At 43.8% G+C, this 27,326-nt stretch overlaps 1 protein-coding gene across 3 annotated transcripts in view; it reads left to right on the top strand.

Moving 5' to 3' along the window:
* The window catches only part of TPK1 (thiamin pyrophosphokinase 1), a 497,034-nt gene that overhangs the window by 63,467 nt on the left and 406,241 nt on the right, over positions 1 to 27,326 (top strand). For all 3 annotated transcript variants that reach the window (XM_050937807.1, XM_050937809.1, XM_050937808.1), the window contains exon 3: positions 17,746 to 17,820. In XM_050937807.1, coding sequence (XP_050793764.1) covers positions 17,746 to 17,820 — 75 coding nt within the window. The remainder of the gene's footprint in view (positions 1 to 17,745; positions 17,821 to 27,326) is intronic.

The following is a 27,326-nucleotide window of genomic DNA, read 5'->3' as shown; positions in this document are numbered from 1 at the left end:
TGAATATTCAGGGAAATTATTGTGCCTCCTTCGAAAGAAATAGTAGTTTTCATTCCAATCCACCCTCTTTATATATTGATTTAAACACCTGAAATGTCCTTAGGACATCGGATGCAGTCTCAGATCTCGTTTTGTTTTGTCCTGCCTGCAGAGTGCAGAGGCTGAAATTGACAAAACTTTCTCTAAATATCTTGTATATTTCATGAAGGCTATTCCAGTTGTCCTGCATTCACCCCTGACTTCACCTCCCCCCTACCCCCCGGCTCCCTCCCTGGCTGGCTGGCTGTGGTTTTTGCCTTGGTTACTTACTCTTTGGCAGACCCAGCCCAGCGGCACCTGCTGGCTCTCTGCAGGCAGCAGCCCGCAGAGGCCGGTTGCTGGGATCGCTGCTGGTCGGTGGCAGGCTGCAGCTGCATTGTTTGTGACACCTTCATACACGTACACATACATACAGTATGTATTTCTATCCCGTGGGGAGGGCACCAGTGCCCTTTTGAGAGGTGGGAAGACAGGGGAGACAGTATTTCTGCTGCTCCAGAGGTGAAAGTAAGCCGGTCCAGTCCGGTGTACCGGCAAGAGCCAGTACGCTGTGCTGGACCGCATCGACTTCACGGCAGGGACTGAAAGGGCTCTGGGCTGCCCGCAGCGGTGGGGATCTCTGAGCCCTTTAAATTTCAGCCACAGCCGGGATTCAAAGGGCTCTGGGCTGCCCGCAGCGGCGGAGAGCTCCGAACCCTTTAAATCCCGTCTGCGGCTCCGGCGGCCTGGCTGGGGCCAGGATTTAAAGGGCTCAGAGTTCCCTGCCACTGCAGGCAGCCCAGAGCCCTTTGAATCCCTGCCATGGCTAGGATTTAAAGGGCTTAGAGCTCCTCGGGGCTGCGGGCAGCCCAGAGCCCTTTTGGATCCCGGCCACGACTCTGGTGGCTGGGCTGGGGCCTGAATTTAAAGGGCTCAGGGCTTCCATCAGCGGCAGGAGCTCTGGGCCCTTTAAATCCCTGCCCCAGCCCCACAAAGCTCGGGGTTCCCCCTGGTGCCCGGAGCTCCGGGCACTTTAATTTGCCCCTGAGTCCCGGGGGGCTCCCAGCCACCTCTTCAGCTGGGAGACCCTGGTTGAATTAAGGCCCTGGGTCTCCCAGCCACAACTGGTGCCCCAGGGCCTTTCAATCTTGAGAGGCCTTGCCTCCCTCAGGACTCCGGCAGTACCAGTAAGTCCTGTAAGTTACTTTCACCCCTGCTTAAACAGCATTGGTTTGGGGGCCGGTCAGTTGTGGCTACTGAGTTCTCTTCTCAGTCGCACTCCAAGGTGCAAGTTAGAGACCATAAACCATCTGGGAATTGTTCTCTAGCCACTGTGCCTGCCCTTCTTGAGTCCATTGTACTCTTCCCCACTGGCAGGCTCGTAGGAGGCTACATCTCTCTCTACTGGCTGTAGACCAATTAGTTAACTCAAAGCTTGATTCCTACAAAGTGTTTTAGGTGAGGATAACAGTTAAAACCCTCACAGAAATTCCAGTCAGCTCAGTGTAGCATGGCCTGGCTATTAGGTGAGACAATAGCATATTAGTCTGGTGCTTTGTGTACTACCGTGTATATACTTCACTAGCTAAGAATGGATCTGTTTCAAGACCCCTATCTTCTGAGCCCTCAATAGGCTGGGCCTTGGCTTCATCAGTTGTTTCTTCTCCTTTCAAGCCAACAGGACTCTATTGCTGATTGAGCCAGATAAATGTGGGCCTTGTTCCTGAGAGTATTTTCTTGGCAACATGATACTGCCTCAGCTATATAACTCCCTTTCAGATAAGTCTGAATTTCAACACCCTCAGAGTGAAATGGAAGACCCATCTCTTTGCACAGACTTCCGAAAATATACGGTGTCCGAAGAATGACCCAGTAACACATTCCTGAAGACAAGCAATTTAGGTAATCCAAAAACCAAATCAAAGACCCTGTGTTCACAAATGGCATAAAGTGAGAAGGGTGGAGAATACAGTGCAATATGCAATATTTTGCTTACCATGATTGTTGTCCATGGCCAGGTGTGATGGTGACGGTGACTCCAAGAGGAGATACAGGCACTAAGCCACTTTCATTTACATCCCTAAATATGGATATAGGAACGTAGTGCTAGGCTTGTCTGAAAATAGTGGCCTATTTTTTCTTTGTTTAGTTCAATAATTCCACTTTTTTTAGGGCTTGCCAATTCAGTTTTTGCTTTTCATACAAAGAATATCCTAATTTAAAGTTATTAGCAAAAATTCTGTATAGTTTCTTTAATGTGGCCTTGCATGAGCTTTATCTAGTGCAATAATTTTCTCCCTTGCTTTGTAATTTATTCCCTTGTTTATGTACCTAACATCCTATCCCACAGCAAAAATGATTCTTGATGCACAGTGAAGACTGGAAATTAAGTCACTTTAGCAAAACAGCAAAGAATCCTGTGGCACCTTATAGACTAACAGACATTTTGGAGCATGAGCTTTAGCACTTGGAGCACTTTAGCAAAACAGTTTCACATTAGCAAGTTAGAAAATATTCCAATAAGGTTTCAATCTCTACCTTTACTGTGCCCCTTGTAGTTCTCCATATCAATATTTTTCTTCTAAGGTGTTTCCCCTCTCTCTCCTATCATCACAGGATCTTGAAGTGCTTTAGAATACATGTGTACTGTGACAAAGTTCCTCCTCTACCTTGGTGGGTCCTGCGTTTATTGGCAGATTTGCTCACCCCAGTGATCTCCCCCACAGTCTGGATCAACTCTTCCTGTGTCTGATCAGGAGTTGGGAGGTTTGGGGGGAACCTGGGCCCGCCCTCTACTCCGGGTTCCAGCCCAGGGCCCTATGGATTTGCAGCTGTCTATAGTGCCTCTTGTAACAGCTGTGTGACAGCTACACCTCCCTGGGCTACTTCCCCAAGGCCTCCTCCAAACACCTTCTTTATCCTCACCACAGGACCTTCCTCCTGGTGTCTGATAACGCTTGTACTCCTTAGTCCTCCAGCAGCACACTCTCTCACTCTCAGCTCCTCACACACACTTCCTCTCCTCTGGCTCCCCCTCACCTGACTGGAGTGAGCTCCTTTTAAAACCAAGGTGCCCTGATTAGCCTGCCTTGATTGGTTGCAGGTGTTCTAATCAGCCTGTCTGCCTTAATTGGTTCTAGCAAGTTCCTGACTACTCTAGTGCAGCCCCTGCTCTGGTCACTCAGGGAACAGAAAACTACTCACCCAGTGACCAGTATATTTGCCCTCTACTAGACTCCTGCACCCCACTGGCCTGGGTCTGTCACAGTACATTAACATTAAATGACTTGGCCACTACTAATGATCTACAGACTCCCTGACCCCTATTCTAACCGCTTAACTATGTTGCTTCCAGATCATGGGTTTTCCACGTGGGGGTTGCAAACGGATTTCAGGGGGTCACTGCCACTTAGAAGGACTTAAAAGAAAAATGGTAGCATTTCAAAGAATTACTTTGTTTATGCATACAGGATGCTTGCTAGATTTCATAGAACTTGTATAAAAATCTCCTGGGCGTTTGAGAAATAAGGTGGCAAATTAGGAAGATGCTATACCTATGACAAATGGCTCCATATTTCCTTGCTGGTTGTTCCTATGCTGTATTAGGAAAGAAGGATGGTCTTAGCTTATAGGGGACTGGACTGGGACTGAATTCCTCTGTGACCTTGGGCAGTCTCATAGACTCATAGGTCAGAAGGGACCAATATGATCATCTAGTCTGACCTCCTGCACAAGGCAGGCCACAGAACCCCACCCATCCAATTTTATAACAACCCCTAACCCAGGACCGAGTTATTGAAATCCTCAAAATTGGTTTGAAGACCTCAAGCTGCAGAGAATCCACCAGCAAGCGACCTGTGCCCCACGCTGCAGGGGAAGGCGAAAAACCTCCAGGGCCCCTGCCAATCCGCCCTGGAGGAAAATTCCTTCCCGACCCCAAATATGGCGATCAGCTAAACCCTGAGCATGTGGGCAAGACTCACCAGCCAGCACCCAAGAAGGAATTCTCTGCAGTAACTCAGTTCCCATCCTATCCAACATCTCCCCGCAGACTTTCCCATCTGTAATGTAATGGTGATAACTGACACCTCACAGGGTTTTATGAAGGTAAAGTCCAGAAATGATTGTGTTACATGGTGATGAGGACCATCTAACAACCTAGATAATCAAACTTTGTTAGTTCTGTGCATCTTCATTTACTTAAACAATTTTTTTGACTGAGAGATTGGGAGATGCAGTAGCTAAAAACCAGTTCATGAGTGTTATGCTCAGAGATTTATTTCAGTATTGGCCTGGATTGCCCATTAAAGCATTTTACTAGATGATAAAAATGATAGGGTACAGGGAGGACCAGGTGGCTTAGTGGTTAGCACACCTGACCACCAGCTCCTTGTCTCTCTCTGTGGGGATGGTAGAGGTGCCTGGTTCTTGATCCTAGGTCAGGAGTGTATGGGTCTCCACCCACATCTGGGCCTTTCCCTTCAGGTGGGGTGTAGTAGGGAGACCTGGGATTCCCTCCACTGGATCGCCACCCAAGGCCTTGTGGCAAGTAAAACTGACAGGGTCCTCACTGCAGAGAATGAGAGTCCACCACTCTGGGCTACTTCTTACGTAACTACTTAAAATATCTAGATATCTAGGAAGAGAAAGGATGTGGTTAAAAGGAGTTGCATGCTCCCTGGAGAACTGGATTCTAGCCTTGCTTGTACCACAGAGTTCCTGTATGATACTGGGCGAGTCACTGAAATCAAACTTTTCCAGGTGGCCACTGTGTGTTCTTCATTTTCTCAGTACCCAAATTTAGACACCAAGGGTCTGACATGCAGAAATGCTAAGCACTCAGAACTGTAGTCAATAGAAGCTCTGCTCTGGACACACAAAGTACTATGAAATACTAAATGCTCTGGAAGAATCCAGCCCTAAGTGTCTCAAATTGGGCACCCAAATATAGTTAACAGGATTTCTTTTTAGGTGTTTTGCCGTTAACTCGAGCAGGAGTGAGCCCAAAATATAAATGAGCATGGCCGTGTTAGTGGATTCTTATGAGGAATTAGTTTTTGATTTGTTTTGAATTCTTCCACATATATTCTACTGCTAAGCTCTTGAGAGAATGCCACTTCCCTCCTTTTCATTAAGACTGATATACATGTATCTGCACAAATCCCTGTCTTCCTATCCCTCTTAGAATTTATGTTGAGAATGAATGGCTGTAAAATACTTTTAAAAATCAATAGAATGTACATTAAAAAATTAACAGCAAAATAAATTGAAAATACATTTTCTAACACTGTATTCACAGGAAAAGCAATTGGCTGTGCAGATTTGAATTATTAATTTTAAAAAGTCTGAGAACATATTTGTAGGGGCTGTGATCCATTGGCATAATTTTTGCTGGTTTATTAGCGGAGTTGTCACTCTCTTAAGAGGAAGAGTAAACATCTCATTTGGTGACTTGGGATTCAGGCTAGTAAAATGCAACTACAGAAATAATTTATAAATAGTGGGTATAATTAACTTAACTGCATCTCAGAATTAGGGCTGACAACTACTTTGTTAGCAAGTGCACAGACACAGGGCACAGACTTTAGTGCAATTGATGCTATGGAAGATTTTCAGATTTAGAAATACCAGTTACTTGGGAAATCAGTTTACTATTGAATTTGTTTAAATATTAAATAGTAGAATATTGGCTAATTTTGTATTTATGTGTCCCATATTCTTTTTATCACTCCTTATAACACTCCAGAGTGTTAGTTCTTAAAGCAGATAAGGTACAGACTATTAGACATAAGTAGCTTCAAATTATAGAGCAGAAGACTGAGCATCAGTTGTGTTACGTTGTATGTTAGAAGTGTCTCTCTGTTGACTTTCATATAAAATGAGTTTCTTCCTGAAAAGTGACTCTCAAAATGGCATTGCAAGGTTCCATATCTGCTGTATCTCAGTAACTTACAATATTTATTTTTCAGGTAACATTTTTTTTCTCCCAGCTGTGAGCCCTGTAACTGCAGATCTGAGGGTCAAGCTGGGTTCTTGGGTCTAAATTCACCAGTAGTAATTGATTTGGAAACAGAGGTTTTGTTCCTCTGCAGTCTCCTGGGCATGAGAAAGCAGAATTTGGTCCTGGACTGACAATTCAGTTGGGGTGTGTGTGTGTGTGTGTGTGTAGATATAGATATAGATAGGGGGCAGGGTGAGGAACTGTTAAAGTGGAGTGCAGAGTCATAGAAAGAAACTTATCAATACTCTGGGCTAGGTTTTAATCTTGTAATGATCTGTTTGATCTGAGGTGAGTGAGCCGGCAATAGCGCTTTTAGAAACTAGCATGGCACTACAGAAAAAGAAATTACATTTCTGACTTTGAAAAATCTTGGTTCAGATGCTCAGTTGGTGCAAATTGGCATAGCTCCAGTGGAACTGCATTGATTTACACCATCTTAGAATCCACACTTATGCTGTGAGATAATCTCCTAAATGCCCTTGTGGCGGGGGTAGACACCCACTCCTGCCCTGAGGGGCTTAAAGCCACCCCTGGGAGAGGCCTGAGAGAAAAGCTGGGCTGATTGGGAGGCAGCCTCAGCTGGAGGACATGCCCCAAACAGACCCAGCTGGCCCTATAAAGGTCAGGACAGCCAGGGGTTCAGAAGGCTCTCTCTGGTCTGAGAGGGAGCAGGGCCTGGCTGCCTAGCAGAAAACATACTAGGAGTGAGGCTAGGCTGGGGAAAGGCCAGAGGAGCTCCTGGCTGGCAACTCCTCCGGCTGCAAGGCCTGATTTAAGGCCTAAAAGGGTACTGGGTGGTAGAGGAAGGCAGCAGGTCCGAACCCCTCTTGCCTGTGATGAGTGGCTTACATTGCACTCAGCCCCAGAGAGTGGGGCTAGATGGTGACTGGCAGTAGCCCAGACTGAGATGAGGTGGGGTTAGTGGGTGGGGGTTCCCCTGGGTAGGGGAGATCCAGAACCTAAGAGTGTGAGGGTACTGTCAGGGGGCAGCAACCCAGAGAAAGAGGCACCAGGGTCCGGGAGGGACAGGAGGGCCCAGTGGTAGTGGATCACTGGCTGACAGAGGGCGCTCTAGAGGGCTGGTGAGCTAATTCCCAAGGACAACCAGCAGGAGGCACCGCCGGGTGAGTCCACACCCTTACAGCCCTTCACATACTAGAAGTGTGAAGTGTTTGTTCTCTTTCCTTCATTCTTACAAGGCAAAATGAGCATACCTTGCATCTTCATTTGATTAATGTAAAATGCATTTTTTTTAGAATAAAGTCTGGAGCTATATAAAAGAAGACCAGTTATGTCTGTAATCAAAAGGCTGAGGGGTGTCAAGAAAGAACCTAAATTAGCTAAGAGTAATGAAGAAATTGACCTAGTGAGGAAGTATGAGATCATAATTAGTGGTCTGAATGATCTTTCTTTCTGCAAGTTAAAGGCATTCATACCCTGGTGCTCGGGAGCTGGTAAGGTCGTGGGCCAAATTTTTCTCATTTGCACTTATGTGAAGCCTGAATAACTGAGGTGATACCTATGAAGTAATTCTAGCTTTGCACTAGTGTGAATAAGAACAGAACTGAGACCATTAGCCAAAAATTTGGGCTCTGATAAAATGGTAGAACGTTATTCTGCCACCAACTATATTTTTAATCTCAGGAATGATGACATATAAACTTTTTTTTCCTAAGCCTTCATTAAAAACAGCTTGTTAGAATTCCTGGAATTGAAAAGCCAGGTTTTATTTGATGATGTATCCCATGCTTTCACTAAGTCACTCATATTGAGTAGATGTTTTTGAGTCATTCTGTGTTAGTGGAATTCTCATTCCTGAACAGAAGAAAAATTCCTGTTCTAACATTTTTAAGATTAGTAGTACCTAGAACTGTGTAGGAACCAGGATTTCTATTCTGTGAAAATATTTGAAATTTTCTGCAAAATGGAATTTAAAAAAATGTTTTGAGTTGATTGGAAAATCCTATTTCAATAACATTCCATTTTGACTTTTAAAAAATAAAATTTCAAAGTGAATTTTTTTGACCAGCTCTAGTAATACTCTTTCCACTTCCAGGATACAAGTTTGCATGAGCATTCTTTTGTGATTATCTGCTGGCTCTATAAAGCACTGTGTTCTTAGCCATCCCAATGTTGTTGTTGTGACAGATTCCCACTGCAAATGAATTCTTTGCAATAGAATCACAGGCTATAGTGGAAATTCTGATACAATAGTGGAGACATCACCCATCACAGGAAAAAAAACACATTCCAGGAAGTCATTCAACTCTTTGTTTTAGGCCTGGCATACACTACCAATTTTTTTCGCCAAAAGGCAACTTTTGGCGATGAAACAGCAGAGGGTACACGCTACAAAGCCACTTTTTGTGCCGAAACTTCTCAGTTGCACCGCTGTAATAAAACCACCCCGACGAGAGTCATAAGGCTTTTTGCACCGTAGTGCCAGTGTCGATACTGGGATTGACTTTAGCGCTATTATTGGCCCCTGGACAGTGTCCCACAATGCCCATCCTGACCACACTGGTCAGCAGTTTCAACTCTGCTGCCCTGACACCAGGTAAACAACCTTTCGCCCCTTCTCCTTTAAAGTCCCAGGAATTTTAAAAGTCCCATTCCTGTTTGTTTGGTGTGCAGAGCTCATATCACATCTTCCCAGCTGACTGTGGCGGCTCAATGCAGCAAACAATCTCCTGCTTGGATCACTGCAGAGTTACTGGATCTGATAAGTATTTGGAGAGAGGAAGCTGTCCAGTCCCAGCTGTTTTCCAGCCATAGGAATTTCAATACCTGTGGCTAGATTGTGTGGAGCTTTCATGAAAAGGGATATGACCGGGACATGCTGCAGTGCAGAGCAAAGGTGAAGGAGCTGAGGAATGCAAGGGAGGCAAACTGTCCCTCCAGTGCTGTGCCCCAGACCTGCCATTTTTATAAGGAATTGGACACTATCTTAGGTGGTGACCCCACCTCCACTGCAAAGAGCACCATTGATATTTTGGCCGGTCTAGAGCTAGTGGAAAGTGGACCTAACCCAGAGGAGGAAGTAATTGATGAAGAGATGGAGGCTGAAGATGTGGAGTCCTGTGATGCATCCAGTCAGGAACTGTTCTCCACTCCAGAGGTGTCTAGCCAGGTTCTGCAGTCACTCTCTGGTGAGCCAGAAGCACGAGAGGAGACCCCTGGCAAGTGGTTTAGCTTTGTGAAGTTCTGAAGCAGGTTGAGGGCAGAGAAATGTAGAAGGCTGGCTTTGTTTCTGTGTGCTGGGCATTTTCCCGCACAGCTAGGCAGTATGACGGAATGGGGAGTTGATGCACTCTGAGATTTCACGGGAATCCTCCAGAGAGATCTCTAGGAAACTGTCCTGCAGGTACTCAGCAGTTCTCTGCCAGAAGGTCCTTGGCAGAGCTGCTTTGTTCCTTCCCCCACTGAGAGACAATTTCTCGTGCCACTCTGAAATTACTTGGGTAGGGACCAAAGGTGCACACAGGTGAGCAACATAGGGATTAGGGCAGAAGCCGCAAGCATGTAGCAGATGTACCCTTGCTTCCCTGCTTACCTTCAGGAGTGAGATATCTTCCATAGTGACCGACACCTGTGTAAAACAGTGGGAAAGTTTCGAGTGTTGCTCCCATAAGTGCCTGCAACCTTTTTAGATTGCTTTTCTGCGATACACAAGACCTCTGTCCCTGGGTTCACTCACCATTCTTGTGGTCTTCTGCCTCATGTATACTTGCCTAGGGTCACCGAGAAAGTGATCGGTATGTTACCAACAGTGTTACTGTTTCAATGCTCTGTGTGTAGCTGACAGTAATGCTTCTGTTTATTGTTAATTATGCTTCTCCAGACTTGACCTTGAGAACCAATCCTCAACAGCAGTAGAGCGTTTGTGCAAGATAAGAAAACGGCTGAGATGGATGAAGGAAGATATGTTCTGGGTGGTGCTGCAGCAGTCAGAGGCAGAAAACACTAAATGCAAGAAGTGGAGGGGAAAGACAAGAGAAGGATTCTTACACAGGGATGCCACAGAGAGGCTGATTAAAGTTCTGGAGCGTCAAACCAACATACTCCAGACTCTCATAACACTCCAAACTGCGCAGATGCAGGCCCGGCCTCCCCTTCAGCACATTCAGAACTCTGTCCCATGCACTCTCAAAACTCCCCCTGTGCATTCCTTTCTGCTTTCTGGCACTTCATGCTTTCCTCTACACTCCACCCCCGCAGACAGCTTTTCAAATGAAAGCTGCACCTAAAATCAGCCCCCTAATCCCCCAGTATCTTCTCCCCCACCAACAGTGTCTGTGTGGTGGTGTTGTTTATTTGGCAATAAAAGCAAAAAAAAATTGAAATATAAGCACTCTGTTTCCATGCAAGGTGTGATACCTCATGGCACCTGCAAATCAACAGGCACTTTTATTAGTTCCTTACATTGAATCCTAGGCCTTAACAATCACAACTGCTTTCTAGCATACCAAATGTAATTAACCATTGCAGTCCAAAGCATTGCAACAAGCATTACTGGTTTTCATCTTCAAAGTGTTGTGAAGGCATCCCTGATTTTTATTGCTCCACATTGTGCCCCTCTAATAGCCCTGGTGTCTCCCTGCTCAAAATCAACAGCCAGGCATTCTGCCTCAGCAGTCCATCCCTGAATAAACCATTCGCCCTTCCCTTCAAAAATATTATACAGTGTACAACACATGGCTATTAGAATGGGAATATTTTCCTCATTCAGGTTTTACCTGCCATATAGGCAATGCTAGCATGCCTTCAGTCGGCCAAATGCGCATTCAATGGTCATTCTACTCAGCCTGTTGCTGAACTGCTCCTTACCGCTGTCTAGGTTTCCCATGTATAGTTTCATGAGCCATGGCATTAAGGGGTACGCCGGGTCTCCCAGGATCACTATGGGTATTTTGACTTCCACTTTAGTGATCTGGTCTGGAAAGAAAGTCCCTGCTTGCAGCTTTCTGTACAGGCCAGTATTCCGAAAGATGTGTGTGTCATGCATCTTTCCGGACCACCCCATGTTAATATCAGTGAAATGCCCATGGTGATCCGCAAGCACCTGCAAAACCATGGAAAAGTTCCGATTGATGTACTCAGTCACAAAGTGGTCTGGTGTCAGAATTGGAATATGTGTGTCATCTATCACCTCTGCAGAGTTAGGAAAACCCATTTCTGCAAAGCCATCCACAATTTCGTGCACGCTGCAAAGAGTCACGGTCTTCTGCAGCAGGATGCAATTAATGGCCTTGCCCGCTTGCATTAGCACAGCCCTAACGGTCAACTTTCCCACTCCAAACTGGTTCGTTACTGACCGGTAGCAGTCTGGAGTTGCCAGCTTCCACACTGCGATTACCACGCACTTCTCCACTGAGAGGGCAACGCTCATTTGGGTGTCCTTACACCAGAAGGCTGGGGCAGGACCATCACACAGTTTCAGGAAGGTGGCTTTCTGCATCCGAAAGTTCTGCAGCCACTGCTCATCATCCCAAACTTGCATAATTATGTGATCCCACCACTCTGTGCTAGCTCCTCCGTGAATGCCAAAAGCAATTTAATGTTGCTGCTTTCCATGTTGGATACCGCGTCAGGCAACTATAACTGCCGTGCTAGCGTGAGCTAGCGGAGTAGTGGAGAGCAGTGTGGGATCCATTCCTGCAGATAGATGTGGTGGGGTAAGCAGAAAACAAGACATGTCTGACAAAGTGGGTATTTACCCATGAAATGACAGTACCTGAAGACTGAAGCCCTCTATCCTCACAAAGCATGTACTACCTTCACTGTAAGTTACATTGTCCCACCAGAATAAAGCTTGTTTTTTAGCCAGGTCTCATAGCTCTTCTATCATTACAGTTGAATAAGAACATAAGAATGGCCATACTGGCTCATCTAGCCCAATACCCTGTCTTCTGACAGTAGACAATGCAAGGTGCTTCTGTGGGAATTAACAGAACAGGTAATAATCAAGTGATCCATGCCCTGTTGCCCAGTCCCAGCTTCTGGCAAACAGAGGCTAGAAACACTATCCCCATCCATCCTGGCTAATAGTCCCTGATGGAGCAATTCTCCATGAATTCATCTAGTTCTTTTTAAAATCCTGTTAGTGTCTTGGGCTTCACAACATCCTCTGGCAAGGAGTTCCACCATTTGACTGTGTGTCATGTGAAGAAATACTTCCTTTTGTTTGTTTTAAACCTGCTGCATATTAATTTCATTCGATGACCCCTAGTTCTTGTGTTATAGAAGGAATAAATAACACTTCCTTATTTACTTTCTCCAACCAGTCATGATTTTATAGCCTATATCATATCCAACCTTAGTCGTCTCTTTTCCAATCTGATATGTCCCAGTCTTATTAATCTCTCCTCATACAGAAGCTGTTCCATAACCCTAATAATTTTATTGCCCTTTTCTTTACCTTTTCCTATTCCAATATATATTTTTTTGAGATGGGGTGACCACATCTGCATACACTATTCAAGATGTAGGCATACTATAGATTTATATAGAGGTAATAATGATATTTTCTGTCATCTTATCTATGTGTTCCTAATTATTCCCAACATTATGGTAGCTTTTTTGACTGCTGCTGCACATGGAGTGGATGTTTTCAGAGAACTATCCATGATCACTTCAAGGTCTCTTTCTTGAGTGGTAATGGCTAATTTATACTCCCATCATTTTGTATGTATAGTTGGGATTATGTTTTTCAATGTGAATTACTTTACATTTATCAACAATGAATTTCATCTGCCATTTTGTTGCCTAGTCACCCAGGTTTCTGAGATCCTTTTGTAAGTTTTCACAGATTGCTTTGGAGTTAACTGTCTTGAGTAGTTTTGTATCATCTGCAAATTTTGCCACCTCATTGTTTACCCTTTTTTCCAGATCATTTATGACTTTATTTGTGCTTGATTTTTGAATAGGTTAAACATTACTGTCCCAGTACAGAGCCCTGGGGGACACTGCTTATTTACCTCTTTTCATTCTGAAAACTGATCATTTATGCTTACCCTATGTTTCCTATCTTTTAACCAGTTACTCATCCATGAGAGGACCTTCCCTTATCCCATGACAGCATATTTTATTTAAGAGTCTTTGATGAGGGGTGCAGAAATCAGCCTAGATTTGGACTACCATCTATTTTCTATCTATCTTGGTATTTATATGGTCCAGATCCCTGAAATATCCTTTACAGGGGAGGAGGAAATATTTTCATTTTTGTATATCTTATTTCCTTTTACTTTGCAACTTTCTGTTTAGACTCATGCAGTATTTTCTAGAAGGTAAAATTTCCTCTTTTCATGGAAATGAGCATCTCTTCTCCTTTTTCCTCTCCTCTTCCCCCTTTAGAATACCACCCATCAGATCACTGGGAATGGTAAAGAAATGGTGGTTCTTTAGACAAGCAATGAAATGTAAATATTATTTGTTGACAGGAGACCCTTTGTATGGTTGAAGTTGCTCAGCCTTTGGATTCATACTTCAGTAGCACCCAAAGGCATGGCAGTATCTTAGCACAACACATGTCTTATTTTGTCTTATTGCTTAAATCATTCCGCTAAGAACAAGTGTAGTACTTGTCTTCCCCAAAGGCCTTTTTATTTGATGTAATAAAAACTTCTTCTAGCCTCAAAACACAGAAAAGAAACTCATAGTATGTAAGGTAACTTAAGATATTTTTCTGATACCCAAGGGAAATAAGGAAGGGGTATATGTTATGTTAGATCTCAGACAAAGCTGATATTTAAAAATATATGTGCTGATTTTGTGAGAGCCAGATAGCCTGCAGACTGGTGTATAGCAAGGGACAATCTATTAAAAAAAAGTATAATGATATTATAAATATTTATGGTGCACCTAGGTAAGTGTCAGATAATAGGGACAGGCCAGAAAGGCTATTATAATAGTAAATTTGTGTCTCTCAAAGACATTGGAATTCTTTTGAAAGAATTAAATAATGCATAAAGGGAAAATATTAGATATAATTTATATAGAGATTCAGAAGCTGATTAAGTCATTTACAAGCAGCTACTAAGAAAACTCAGAGGAGGAGTAATATTGGGTAAGTGTTAGAAAGCAAAGAGGACAGATATGTGACCAATTTTCAGAACTGAAAGGGGTTAATAGTTAAGTGGGAGTATGCCGGGGTAAATACGAGTATTGCTGTTTAACATACTTATTTGCAATCTAGAAAAGAGAGTGAACAGAAGTCATACTTTGTTGTTGACATAAAAATTATCAGGACTTATTCAAGACTAAGGACTGAAAGTTCCTTTAGGAAGACCTAACAAAACAGTGTGAGCCAAATGATCAGTTCTGCCTGAACTCTGTCCCCACATTTATACCTGTAGTTTTATGGGTATAACTGACTGTGACACATTTGTGCATCTATAATAATTTGTGCCCATAAACTATGCCCGTGAATATTGAGGACAGTGTTTGAAAATGATGTGTATTGTCACAGAAAAGTGGGTAAGGATCTATAAGCAGCAAATAGGAAAACATGGATACGATTGGATATTAACAAACAAACATGTAGTTGGTTAAATAGATGGAGGTTTTTTAAAAATCAGAAGGTAAAACCAAAATTAGGAATCAAACGTGAAATCCCACAGGATCGGTTTCCTGAGATTATGAAGGGACTGGCATTGTTGGATTTTGATCCTTTTCTTTTTTGTGTATGCCATAAGGACCAAAATAAAGTGAGCATCTTATATTTTAAGCTTTATGTTGTATGCAAGTATTTATTTTTTTACTCCTCACGCTACAGATGGCTTGATTTGTAAAGTCTGCAATAATAAAGTCCACAGGAAAAGTACATAATAAAAGAGAATTGCACTAAAACTGTAAGAAGCCACGTGAGGGACCAACTCTCTCCCTGTGCACCTCAGCAGCAATTGAGATCAATACGTGTCCTCTCAGGAGAGAGCTCCATATCAGGGGATTGCCGGCAAGTTATTTTCCCTGCTGGACCCTTGACTATGGAATTTTCTTCCCCTGTTAGTCCAGCCCAGCCCAGGTTGGTTAACCTTCAGTTCGTGCTAATTCCGTTTTTGAGTAATGGATGGACAGGCGGCCCATGAGATAGATTCTTCGTAACTTATTAAAAGATTTTAAAGATGAAGAGGTGGAAGTGGATTTTTTTCAAATGAGAAACCCATAGAGCTCATGGAGCAATGCTGTAGTGTACTCTTAACAATCATTCTTGATTAGCAAGAGGGCTGCTATAGATTGCACTAGCTGAAGTTTCTCTGTGGTCTTCACATTTATCAGAAATCTCCATTTTTATTAATAGCCATTTTTAGTCAAGATTCCCAGTGAGTGTAAATTGTTGTAGCTCCAGTTTACACTTCACTGTCAATTTATGCCTGCTGAGGATCTGGTCCTTTTTGGTTAGTTGTATATCAGAACAGGGAGCACTGCTACAATGTTAATGTTTGTGCTTGCTTTGGTGGCACAAATATTAATATTTAGTCATTTTTCACTTGCTGTGGTTTAAAGCAGCGGTGGGCAACCTGTGGCCCTTGGTCCGCATGCGGCTCATCAGAGTAGTCTGATTGCGGACCACAAAATGTTTTGCTGACATTGGCCATCCACAGGCATGGCCCCCCACAGCTCCCAGTGGCCATGGTTCACCATTCTCAGCTGTGTTGTTCCTATCTGTCTCTGTCAGTTCAAGTACACGGTAAAGACACATTCAAACTCAGGATGGAAGACAGTTCTACACCCACCTCTCATTTATTTACTGTGGTCTCCTCAACTCTTCTCTTCTCTTACCATACATATTTGGTGTTAGCTTCTACCCTACTGCAGATTATAGAGCGAATGGGCAGAAGAGTAGAGCAACATCAACAAAGTGCTGAAATGGGGAGCAGTCCTCATCATGCTCAGCAGTTTAGGTTCTGCATAACACCACCCATCAGAAAGTACTGTGATGAGGTAAAGGCCAAGACTGTAATGACACCCAGGGTGTATGTAAGTAAATACAAGCCTACGACGACTCAGTTCAGATGTTTGCAATAAAAGATAAGTGAGTATTGAATCTTATGCTTTGCTGACCTCTCTTCTGATCGTCTTCTTTGTTGAGTCTAGCAGGAGCCAGGCTGCAGCTTCTCATTTATAGCAGAGCTCTGGTGCTCTTATCTCAATAATGTCATCCCCATTGGTGGTGAGCATGTGATTCTTCCAGCATATCATTCCAGTGCCACATCACAGCATATAACGATACTTAGGTGAAAAGTTGTTTTATGTTTGTACATTCATGGTCTGATTTGCCCTGTTGTGAGACTGATGTAGTTTTTAGTGAATTGCCCATTGCTACCTTTCATGCACATTCATTTGTGGCTCAACTTATGCCAAGATTTTCATGCACATTGCAGAGATTTTCTTCACTTTTGTTTCCTCATACTCCCACATGACTCTTTCTTCTGCCCTACTAAATGTGCTAAGAGGCACGGAAGACCTTCTAGGGATAGATCATTTCTCCTTGCAATTACATTGGCTTCACATGGTCAAATAGACTTCATTAACCTGGTAGCTTAAGGAAATCAAGCTCCAGGGGAAAGTTCTATTCAAAGATAGATAATTAGGAAATGAAATAAACGCTATTCCCAGCATATGCAACCCTAATAAGGCATGGGGGTTACATTTGCTCCCTGGAGCCACAGTCTGGAATAGCAAGTATCCATTTATTTAAAAACTTTAGCATTTTGTATGTTAATTTTTGTTGCTTGTGTTGGACAAAGTCTACGGATGGTGGGGCTTATAAGCCAGTTCAGGCTGTGGGAATGCAGACTAGTTACTTGCTGAGCTGCATGTTGATGATAGTCTGTTTCCAGGAGTAAGATTTAGGCGGTGGAATCACCATGATAACAGACATATGCTAAAAAGAATATGTGTTGGTAAAATACTTATATCTTGTTAAGTATGTTCCCTGTGTTTTTTTCTTCAATTGTATGCTATTTGAGGCAGGGAACATCTCCTTGTTCTGTGTTTGTGCAGTGTCTAGCACAGTGGGGCTCTGGTCCAGACGGTAATACTAATAAATAATTAACAGTAATGCTGAATAATTTACCTGCAGTCTTTTCTGTCTCTCAGAACTCTTAGCTTGTATAACTTTTTTCACAGTGCTCCCTAAGTGTGTTAACTAACAGTTTAATGGCAAAGTTCTTCCAGCTCCGTTTAGCAAATCTTGACTGCTGTTATCCATTCTCCACACAGGTGCAGATGCTGTTGATGTCAACAGGAATACTGCACCTGAAGGGAGAACAGACAATCAGAGCCTAGATCTTCTGAGTAGATCTGAGAGGAGAACTTTATCTTGAGACAGCAACAGCCTCTGCTGTTGATAGAACACATGCACTCCCCAAATGCTAATACCATTAAATGTCAAGCACAGGCAGCAACAGGAAGACAGAGGTTTGAACAAGATTGTAGCACAGACATGGGATCTTATTGAGGGGGCCCATTAGCAAAGAAAAACTGTTATAAATGAAAAGGACTTGCTAAAATAACTACCAAGTAAAATGTTTCTAATGAATGTCTGGCTGCCTCTATATATCTGAAATGATGATACCTAAGAAGAAGGGCAATTAGTGAAGTGTGCTCCAAAGTTTCTAGCCTAACATTAAATAGGAAGGGATGTTAGGTGCAAACAAAACAAAGACAATTAGGGGAGAAGTCAATTTACTTGTTAATGAGCACTATCATCTCTTTTTTTATAGGAAACCTGACATTTTGCCTTTTGATTCTTAATCAGCCTTTGGACAAAGGTTACTTTCATTCTCTGTGGAGCAAAGGTAATAATAACTTACATATATCTTCATTTGCTTATTTACTTAGCTGCTGCCTAGCTAGTCTACACTGTATCCATTGGATCTCAATGTGACAATTTCCACTAACTAGAGTAACCACCGGGTGAGAATGTGAATCAGCAGAATACATTCCTTGTTGCTGAGTGCAGCAAATGAGCAGATTAGTCAAATTCTGCATCTCTTATGCATTTCAGTGGGAACTTCATGGACTGGGAAGGGGTGCATGTATGTGCACTTACGTAAAATAAGGCTGCAGCTTTTCAGAGGCATTCTCAGGAATGATAGTGGTTTTGCTGACAGAGTACAGTAGATCAGTGCAGCATTTATCGCTTAGGAAGTGAACGTTCCTGATAAGCCATCAGCAAAATGTGTTAGTTTTAATCAAAATCAAAGGAACCATGTACAAAGATTTATAGAAATATGGGAATTTTTTTCAGTTGGAAATGTGCAACTTATTGGGCATATTTGCTTTGTTTAGTAAATGTAGAGCTAATCGTCTCTGTCATGATTGCTGTAACTCTATTAATATTTTGAAGAGTATCAGAGGAGTAGCTGTGTTAGTCTGGATCTGTAAAAAACAACAGAGTCCTGTGGTACCTTATAGACTAACAGACGTATTGGAGCATAAGCTTTCATGGGTGACTACCCACTCCGTCAGACACACGTAGTGGAAATTTCCAGAGGCAGGTATAAATATGCAGGCAAGAATCAGATCTTCACCAAGCATTATCAAAACTATGATACCCGCACAAGGAAATAAGGAAACAAATCAGCAGAGCCAGATGTGTACCCAGAAACCTCCTGCTGCAAGACAAGTCCAAGAAAGAAACCAACATAACTCCACTGTCCATCACCTACAGTCCTCAGCTAAAACCTCTCCAATGCAGCATCCGTGACCTACAACCCATCCTGGACAACAATCCCTTGCTTTCACAGGCCTTGGGTGGCAGGCCAGTCCTCGACCACAGACAACCCGCCAACCTTGAGCATATTCTCACCAGCAACCACACACCGCACCGTAGTAATTCTAACTCAGGAACCAATCCATGCAGGAAACCTCAATGCCAACGCTGCCCACATATTTACATCAGCGACGCCATCACAGTACCTAACCAGATCATCCTCATCACCAGTTCATTCACCTGCATGTGCACCAATGTAATATATGCCATCATGTGCCAGCATTGCCTCTTTTGCTATGTTGCAGGGGGGCAACAGTTGGGGTTCATTTGCCCAGTGTACGTATCCCCAATGACCACACCGGAGTGGAGAAGCAAGTTTATTTGAGTCAAATAAGACACAGGGGGAAATCAATCTCAAATCCTGCACGAATCACTATCCATTGCCATGTCTTATATACCTTACTTGTTTACAAAGATGTTGACAGGTGCTACAATTCATCATTTACAATTCATTAACTACTGGATCTTTTAATTAACTATATCCTTAACCCATACTACTGACCCCCTCCCCGATCGATTACATCTTGTACCATAAACAAAAGAACAAAAGAAAATGATAAATGATTACATATACTCATGCTAGCTAGCAGGCCTGAGAATGTAAACTTTTAACCCCACGCCATATTGCCAGTTACTTGAGGCCTGGCCTCCCCCAACAATCCCCCCTTTGAGAATACTCAAAGGCCTTCCGTTGAGTTTTCTCATATTCATTACTTAGAACAAGGTTGAAAGGTAGGCCACCTGATGTTGGCAGCGAGACTGCCCTAAGGGGGTACATTTCTGTTGGCTGACAGAGGGCAGAAAGACAACTTTTACAGCAAGGCACTCCTATCTGCAGACCACAGCAGAAGAGCAAACCAATTGCTATCACCACTAGCAGGGAGGTAAAAATGCTTTTGAGCCACCCAAACCAATTACGAAAACCCCAAGAACCCCACCAATCATTATCACTATTTTGCGTTATATGAGTGACAATGTCACGCAACTTAGCCAGTCTATTTTCAATACTTTGGCTGTGATCAGAAAGGTTAAAGCAACAGAGACCCTTAAATTCCTCACAGCCATGATTATGCCTTAAGAGGAGGTAATCTATTGCCGCGTGATTTTGGAGTACCCCTTCTTGAACCCCTGTGAGTTCCAAGGCCAAGTCAGAGATTAAAGTGAAAGTTAGGTTAATGGATTTGGCGAGGGCACAGGCCACTTTTGCAAGCTGGAGTTCTGCATATAAGGCCAGGCCTGGGACTCCGACCAATGAAGTATCAAGGGCTATGGCCTGAGATTTAGACACCAGATTTACCTTAGAATCACATGTTTCGTCCAGAGGCAGGCCATGCCGAGCCCTCCGGGCTCGGGTAGGTCCAGGTGTCTGTAAAACTAGAGCATGGCCAGGGACAACCCCCATGGTTAATCGTCCGAGAGAATAAGGGCCTCCTGAACTGTTAGCTGGGACATAGGTAAATGCGGTTAGTCCGCAGAGCAAAAACCACCCACGGGGAAGGTATAAGTGTGCATAAAAATAAGAAGTTGGGGTTGGGGAAACAGAACAATTCATCTCATGGTTGGTTAAATTAGTACAACCTTCCATGCCCCTACAATAGTAAAACAGGAAGTAACATTTGAGGACACGGCCATTAGCCTAATCTGAAGACGATGCTGGTTTGTATAGGGCTTAGGACTTGAGATAGAACCAAACTGAGACGGATGCCCAGCTGTCAATTTAATATTGAAACCAGCAAGTTCAGTATATTTGTGAATTTCTTGCAAGGGCATAGCCACCCCCACAAAAGAAGTAGCAAATACAGACCCTAAAGTGTAACCACTCCCTACACAAAAGTGGGAAGAATTGGAGGCTGTGACAGCTAAAAGGGCCCACCAGTTATTTTCCGGGGAGCGGAAGAATAAAGGGGCCAGCTGTCCAGAAACAGTAAACACCCATACAAGTATTAAAAACATGGCAAATTAAAGTTATTTGCTTGTAAATAATAACTTGAGTCCCAAATCTTCCAGTGCTCCGGTCCCAGTAGGCTGAACCGTCCACTGCTCGGGGTCTGGATTCTGTGGCGGAGGTACAGCTTTTAGTCGGGAGTAGTGAATCCAGCTTTTGTGTCCCTCTACTTTAGCCGCCGTGTGGGACACCAGTAAGACGAGATAGGGTCCTTTCCACTTTTCCTGGAGGGGTTCGTCCTTCCAGGTACGGACGAGGACGAAGTCACCAGGCTGTAGGGAATGGACAGGTGCATCCAAAGGGAGTGGCTGAGAGTCCCTCACGTACCTGTGAAGAGAACATAAAACAGCAGACAGAGAACACATATACTGAGACAAATGTCCACACCCAACCTCCCATTCCCCTAGCAGGATCGGGGTACCATTCATAGGCCATACCCTTCCAAACATAATCTCGAAGGGGCTTAAACCAGTTCTACCCTTAGGAAGAGCCCGAATGCGAAGTAAAACCAAGGGTAGGGCATCGGGCCACTTTAAAGACGCTTCCTGACATATTTTTGCTAAGTGCCTCTTGAGTGTCTGATTAGTGCGTTCTACCACTCCACTGCCCTGTGGCCTCCAAGGGGTGTGAAGTTTCCAGTTGAGCTGGAGGATATCCGAGACATTCTGGACAATTTTTGAGGTGAAGTGTTGTCCTGGTCAGACTCCATTCATCGAGGCAGGCCAAATCTAGGAAAAATCTTTTTAACAAGTTTAAGAGCCACAGTTTTAGCAGTGTTCCTCGGTTAATACTGTGATTCTCATTTTGATGAGCCTTGCAGTGCATTACTGCTACCTTTAAGGGGAGTTGTACGGCTTCCAAAAGCTGAAGAATCTGTAACCCATGCTTGACCGGAGAGCCCTGAGCTGTCAGTAATCCCCTTTGTTTTCACAGACCTGCGTGGGCATGCAGCACACCAAAAGCATATTTAGAGTCCGTGAAGATATTAACTCCTTTTCCTTTTGACAATTCAAGCGCACGAGTTAAAGCCACTATTTCAGCTAGCTGGGCTGAGGTCCTGGGGGAGGGCAGGCTTTTTGCCTCCACAGTTTCATGGAGAGACACAACAGCATAGCCTGCCCTTCTAAGTCCATTTACAACAGTGCTGCTGCCATCCGTGTACCACTCATAGTCTGCGTTAGGGAGAAGTTGATCTTTTAAATCCTGACGGCTGGAATACTGGGCATCTATAACTTCCAAGCAGTCATGTTCTTGACCCTCTGTTTCTGGCAGCAAGGAGGCTGAGTTAAGGGAGGGGCAAGCCTGCAGGGTAACTTCGGGGTTCTCTAAGAGCTTAGCCTGATACCGGGCTACCTGAGCTTGGGTGAGCCAGAGACCCCCCTTTGTGTCCAGTAAGGCTTGTACCATATGTGGAGTTTATACTTGGACAGCCCCCCCCAAAGTCAGTTTTTCTGCTTCCTCTAACACCAGAGCTGTAGCTGCAACTGCCCGTAAGCATGCCGGCCACCCCTTAGCAACCTGATCCAATTGTTTGGAGAAATAAGCCACTGGACGTTTCCAAGAGCCCAATAACTGTATAAGTAGTCCCAGGGCCACCCTTCTTCTTTCATGTACATACAATTGGAAGGGCTTAGAAAGATCGGGCAGACCCAGGGCTGGGGCTTCCATCAATTTTCTTTTTATTAAGGTAAAGGCATTATTTGCCTCTGTTGTCCAGAAAAATGGTTCCTGATCGGTCCCTTTAACACATTCATACAGTGGCTTAGCTAGCAGTCCAAAATCTGAAATCCACATGTGGCCAAATCTTGCCATTCCCAGGAATGCTCTAAGCTGCTTGTGATTCCGGGGAGTAGATCTGGAAGCCTAGGTAACGTACTTCAGGGAGGGCAATTTGGGCTTTATTTCTTGACACGCGATACTTCCGCAGCCCGAGAAAGTTTAAAAGACTTATGGTTGCCTGGAGACATAGTTCTAGTCCCACTGCTGCTATTAATAAATCATCAATGTACTGCAGGAGAAGGACTTTGTTCTCATTTTCTCATTCTTCCAAGTCCCGAGATAAAGCTTGACCGAAGAGAGTGGGGGAGTTCTTAAATCCTTGTGCCAGCACCGTCCAACGCAACTGCCTTTTATTCTTGTTTGCGTCTTCCCATTCGAAGAAGAAAATTTCCTGGGACTGGGGGTCCACCGGAATCGTGAAGAAGGCATCCTTTAAATCAAGAACTGAGAAACATGAATACTGTCCCCCCACAGAGGCTAGCAGCGTGTATGGGTGTAGAGTACCTGATCTTTTGCCTCCTTAGTGGTAGGATCCTGCTCATGTCTCCGTTCTGCCTCTGCCCGTGCTTTAGCTAAAACCTGGTCCCGCTCCACCTCAAAGAGGAGTGTTCGTAAAAGTACCTGGCAGTCATCCCAGTCAGGTTTATGACTAACCAGACAGCCTTCAAAAACTGAGATAAATCGGGACGGGTTGGTTGAGAATTCCCCTGCCTGCGCTTTGAAAGCCGCTAAATCCACAGGATTAAAAAGAACATGAGAGTACACTTGCATAGCGGTTGCATCCTGAGTAGCCGTAGCACTGCGAGCGATTCGGGTTTCAGTAATTAAAGGGTACAAACCTGTGGAGGGCTCAGTTGGCGGGGCTGAGGGGATTTTGTCACCATACGGTGGGGGTGCTGTGGCCGAATGTGACCCTGCTCCTGCTATTACAGTAAATAATGAGTTTTAAACATTTTCACAACTTTTTCCTAAGCCTGTTGGAATCAAATTACACTGCTTCAAAATATCTGTTCTGTTCCATAATGACATAAATATCTGACCATACATATGCTCATTCCATTTACCTGTGCGCTGACAAAATAAGAGAAGTTGAAGGATCGTATTACAATTAATCAAACCCTCCTGTGGCCACCATTCCTGATCCTCCAGCTGATATTGAGGCCAGTCTATTGTACAATATCTTTTTAGTTTACCTTTAGTTAGTGGATCCATTCCAAAGATTTTCCAATTACCCAGAATGCAACCAGAATGCATTCTAAAGGCGTGCATGCTACCTTATCCTGTAACTGTCCCTGCCCCATTTCCTTACAGGAAGACCCTGGGCGTCCCCAAGTTCCTAACAGGTGACAGATTAAACCTTTTAACTTATATCCTACCTTATCCCCGAGACCAGTTCCTCACTGTCGCTCGGGACCAAAGCTTCTCCACTTTCTGGGGCGTTGCACCGTTGTGCCTCTCGGGGTCGACCGTACCAGACTTCGCCGAAACCCCCGGTGAAAGCACCGGTGCGCGCTGGGCATCAGCGACTGTCACAAGCCGTCGGCCACCGGAGAGGGTCCGGGCAAGGCAATTTTTTCAGCCTCAGACCTCCTACCTGGCTCGCCAAAGCTGTTGCAGGGGGGCAACAGTTGGGGTTTGTTTGCCCGGTGTACGTATTCCCAATGACCACACCAGAGTGGAGAAGCAAGTTTATTTGAATCAAATAAGGCACAGGGGGAAATCAGTCTCAAATCCTGCACGAATCACTATCCATTGCCATGTCTTATATACCTTACTTGTTTACAAAGATGTTCACAGGTGCTACAATTCATCATTTACTATTCATTAACTACTGGATCTTTTAATTAACTATATCCTTAACCCATACTACTGACCCCCCCCTTAATCGATTACATCTTGTACCATAAACAAAAGAACAAAAGAAAATGATAAATGATTACATATACTCATGCTAGCTAGCAGGCCTGAGAATGTAAACTTTTAACCCCATGCCATATTGCCAGTTACTTGGGGCCTGGATTCCCCCAACAGCTATGTACATTGGCCAAACTGGACAATCCTACATAAAAGGATAATAATAAACTGGAGATATACCAATCTCCTAGAACTGGAAGGGACCTTGAAAGGTCATCGAGTCCAGCCCCCTTCCTTCACTAGCAGGACCAAGTACTGATTTTTGCCCCAGATTCCTAAGTGGCCCCCTTCAAGGATTGAACTCATAACCCTGGGTTTAGCAGGCCAATGCTCAAACCACTGAGCTATTCCTCCCCCCTGGACACAAGTCAGATATTAGGAATGGCAATATACAAAAACGTGTAGGAGAACACTTCAATCTCCCTGGACACACAATAGCAGATTTAAAGGTAGCCATCCTGCAGGAAAAAAACCTTCAGGACCAAACTTCAAAGAGAAACTGCTGAACATCAGTTCATTTGCAAATTTGACACCATCAGCTCAGGATTAAACAAAGACTGTGACTTGCTAGCCAACTACAAAATCAGTTTCTTATCTCGTGGTGTTCACGCTCAACTGCTAGAAGAGGGCCTCATCCTCCCTGATTGAACTAACCTTGTTATCTCTAGACTGATTCTTGCCTGCATATTTATACCTGCCTCTGGAAATTTCACCTACATGTGTCTGATGAAGTGGGTATTGGCCCACGAAAGCTTATGCTCCAATACGTCTGTTAGTCTAATATTTTGTAGGGATTTTTTGTTACAAGTTTTTACATGCTTTAAGCTGTTCATTCTTTCAGTGGAGAAGCTCAATCTTTCAGAAGGTTGCTAGGAATTCCTGCCTAAAATATTCTTAAAATGCTGCAGCACAGAGACAGAAACCTAATTTCTAATATTCATTCATGGAGTTACTCTTACTTGCTACGAACAGCGCTTGACTTAAAGAGATGCTGTCAGTTTGAATATTTTTAATTGACCAATTTAAAAAAAGAATCTAGCTTCTGATAAAGCACTGGGGCAGGATGTAACCCAGGGGTACGCAACCTATGGCATGGGTGCCGAAGGCGGCACACGAGCTGATTTTCAGTGGCACTCACAGTGCTCAGGTCCTGGCCACCAGTCTAGAGGGCTCTGCATTTTAATTTAATTTTACATGAGGCTTCTTACACATTTTAAAAACCTCATTTACTTTACATACAACAATAATTTAATTATACATTATAGAACTTATAGAAAGAGACCTTCTAAAAATGTTAAAATGTATGACTGGCACACGAAACCTTAAATTAGAGTGAATAAATGAAGACTCGGCACACTATTTCTGAAAGGTTGCGACCCCTGGTGTAACCTGTTAACAAGTTTGGAATCCTGCAGAGAGTCAGTCCTGCTGACTCATTGTGGCTGGTGTGAATTAATAACTCTACCTTGGACATGAGGGAGGGTGAGAGAGGCTCCATGGTTGTAGGAAACTAGGGTATGAGACAGAGAAGTCTCTTCAGAAAAACCATAGGAATAGCCATGCTGAGGGAGAGGTTTATGCACCAGTTTTGGCCCCAAGCAGTTCCTCACCTCCTTGGCAGGATGGCTACAATGTACAGCTGTCCCAAGGAAGGGTGGTGCTCTGTGGAAAGGATAATGATACAGTCTGGGAAGAAACTTTGGTTATAAAATTTCCAGGGCATGGACTATTCCAGGGCATGGAATATTTCTGACTTTATAGCTGTATAGCACCAAGCGCAATGGGGCCTTTATCATAATCGGGTCCTCTGGGCTCTACTATAATTTAAACATGAATAAGAATAACTGATCATCTCAGGAGCTAAAGTTCTTGTCAGGACCCAGGTCACTTGCTGTCCTAATTACTGCATCTTTTTCCTCTCTGCCTTCCTGTAGCCTGCATTGTCCCATTTCAGTCTAGTCAGAATGTCACTGCTTAGATCGTCTTTTCTACTCACCACATCACTTTTCTTAATCTTTCCAGTGGCTCCCTGTTTTCCACAACAAAGCACAAGCTTCTTTGTTGGTATCCTAAAGTCCTTTACCAGCTGGGCCGCTCCCTTCTTATCTGCTTCTATGTCTTGTGTTGCTTTTAACCATGCAATTGTCTCTTTCTCCCATAAGCTATATACCAGACATACCAACAATTGCCTTCTGATAGTATTGCAATACCCTGACCCTATTGCTTGTATACTGTATTCTATATACCTTTCCTTTGGTCTGTTCTTTGATATTTAAGCCCTGCTCCTGCAATCAGATCTGTGTGTGGTGACTCTTAGTCCTGCACAGGACCACTGCAGGATAGGATCATTAGACTGTAAGCTGTAGGGACAGAGACAGTTTTTTACTGTAAGAACGGTCATACTGGGTCAGACCAAAGGTCCATCTAGCCTAGTATCCAGTCTTCTGACAGTGGTCAATGCCAGGTGTGTCAGAGGGAATGAACAGAACAGGTAATCCATCAAGTGATCCATCCCCTGTTGCTCATTCTCAGCTCTGGCAAACAGAGGTGAGGGACACCATCGCTGCCCATCCTGGCTAATAGCCAGTGATTGGCCTATACTCCATGAATTTATCTAGTTCTTTTTTGAACCCTGTTAGAGTCTGGGCCTTCACAACATCCTCTGGCAAAGAGTTCCACAGGTTGACTGTGCGTTGTTTGACAAAATACTTCCTTTGCTACACTACAGTGATGAGAGTGAAAAAACAACTTGAATACAATTTAATACAACAGTGTGTCTGGACAGAGCATAGCACAATGGGACCCAGTCCTCTTAGGGCTACTGCAGTGAAAATAACAATTACTCCTACTAGGAAGGATGAAATTTTCAAAAGTGTCTAAGTGAATTAGGA

The sequence above is a fragment of the Gopherus flavomarginatus genome, chromosome 2 (assembly GCF_025201925.1).
Source record: "Gopherus flavomarginatus isolate rGopFla2 chromosome 2, rGopFla2.mat.asm, whole genome shotgun sequence".
Lineage (NCBI taxonomy): Eukaryota > Metazoa > Chordata > Testudines > Testudinidae > Gopherus > Gopherus flavomarginatus.
Note: the sequence above shows the minus strand (reverse complement) of the source record. Positions and strands in the feature narration are given on the sequence as shown.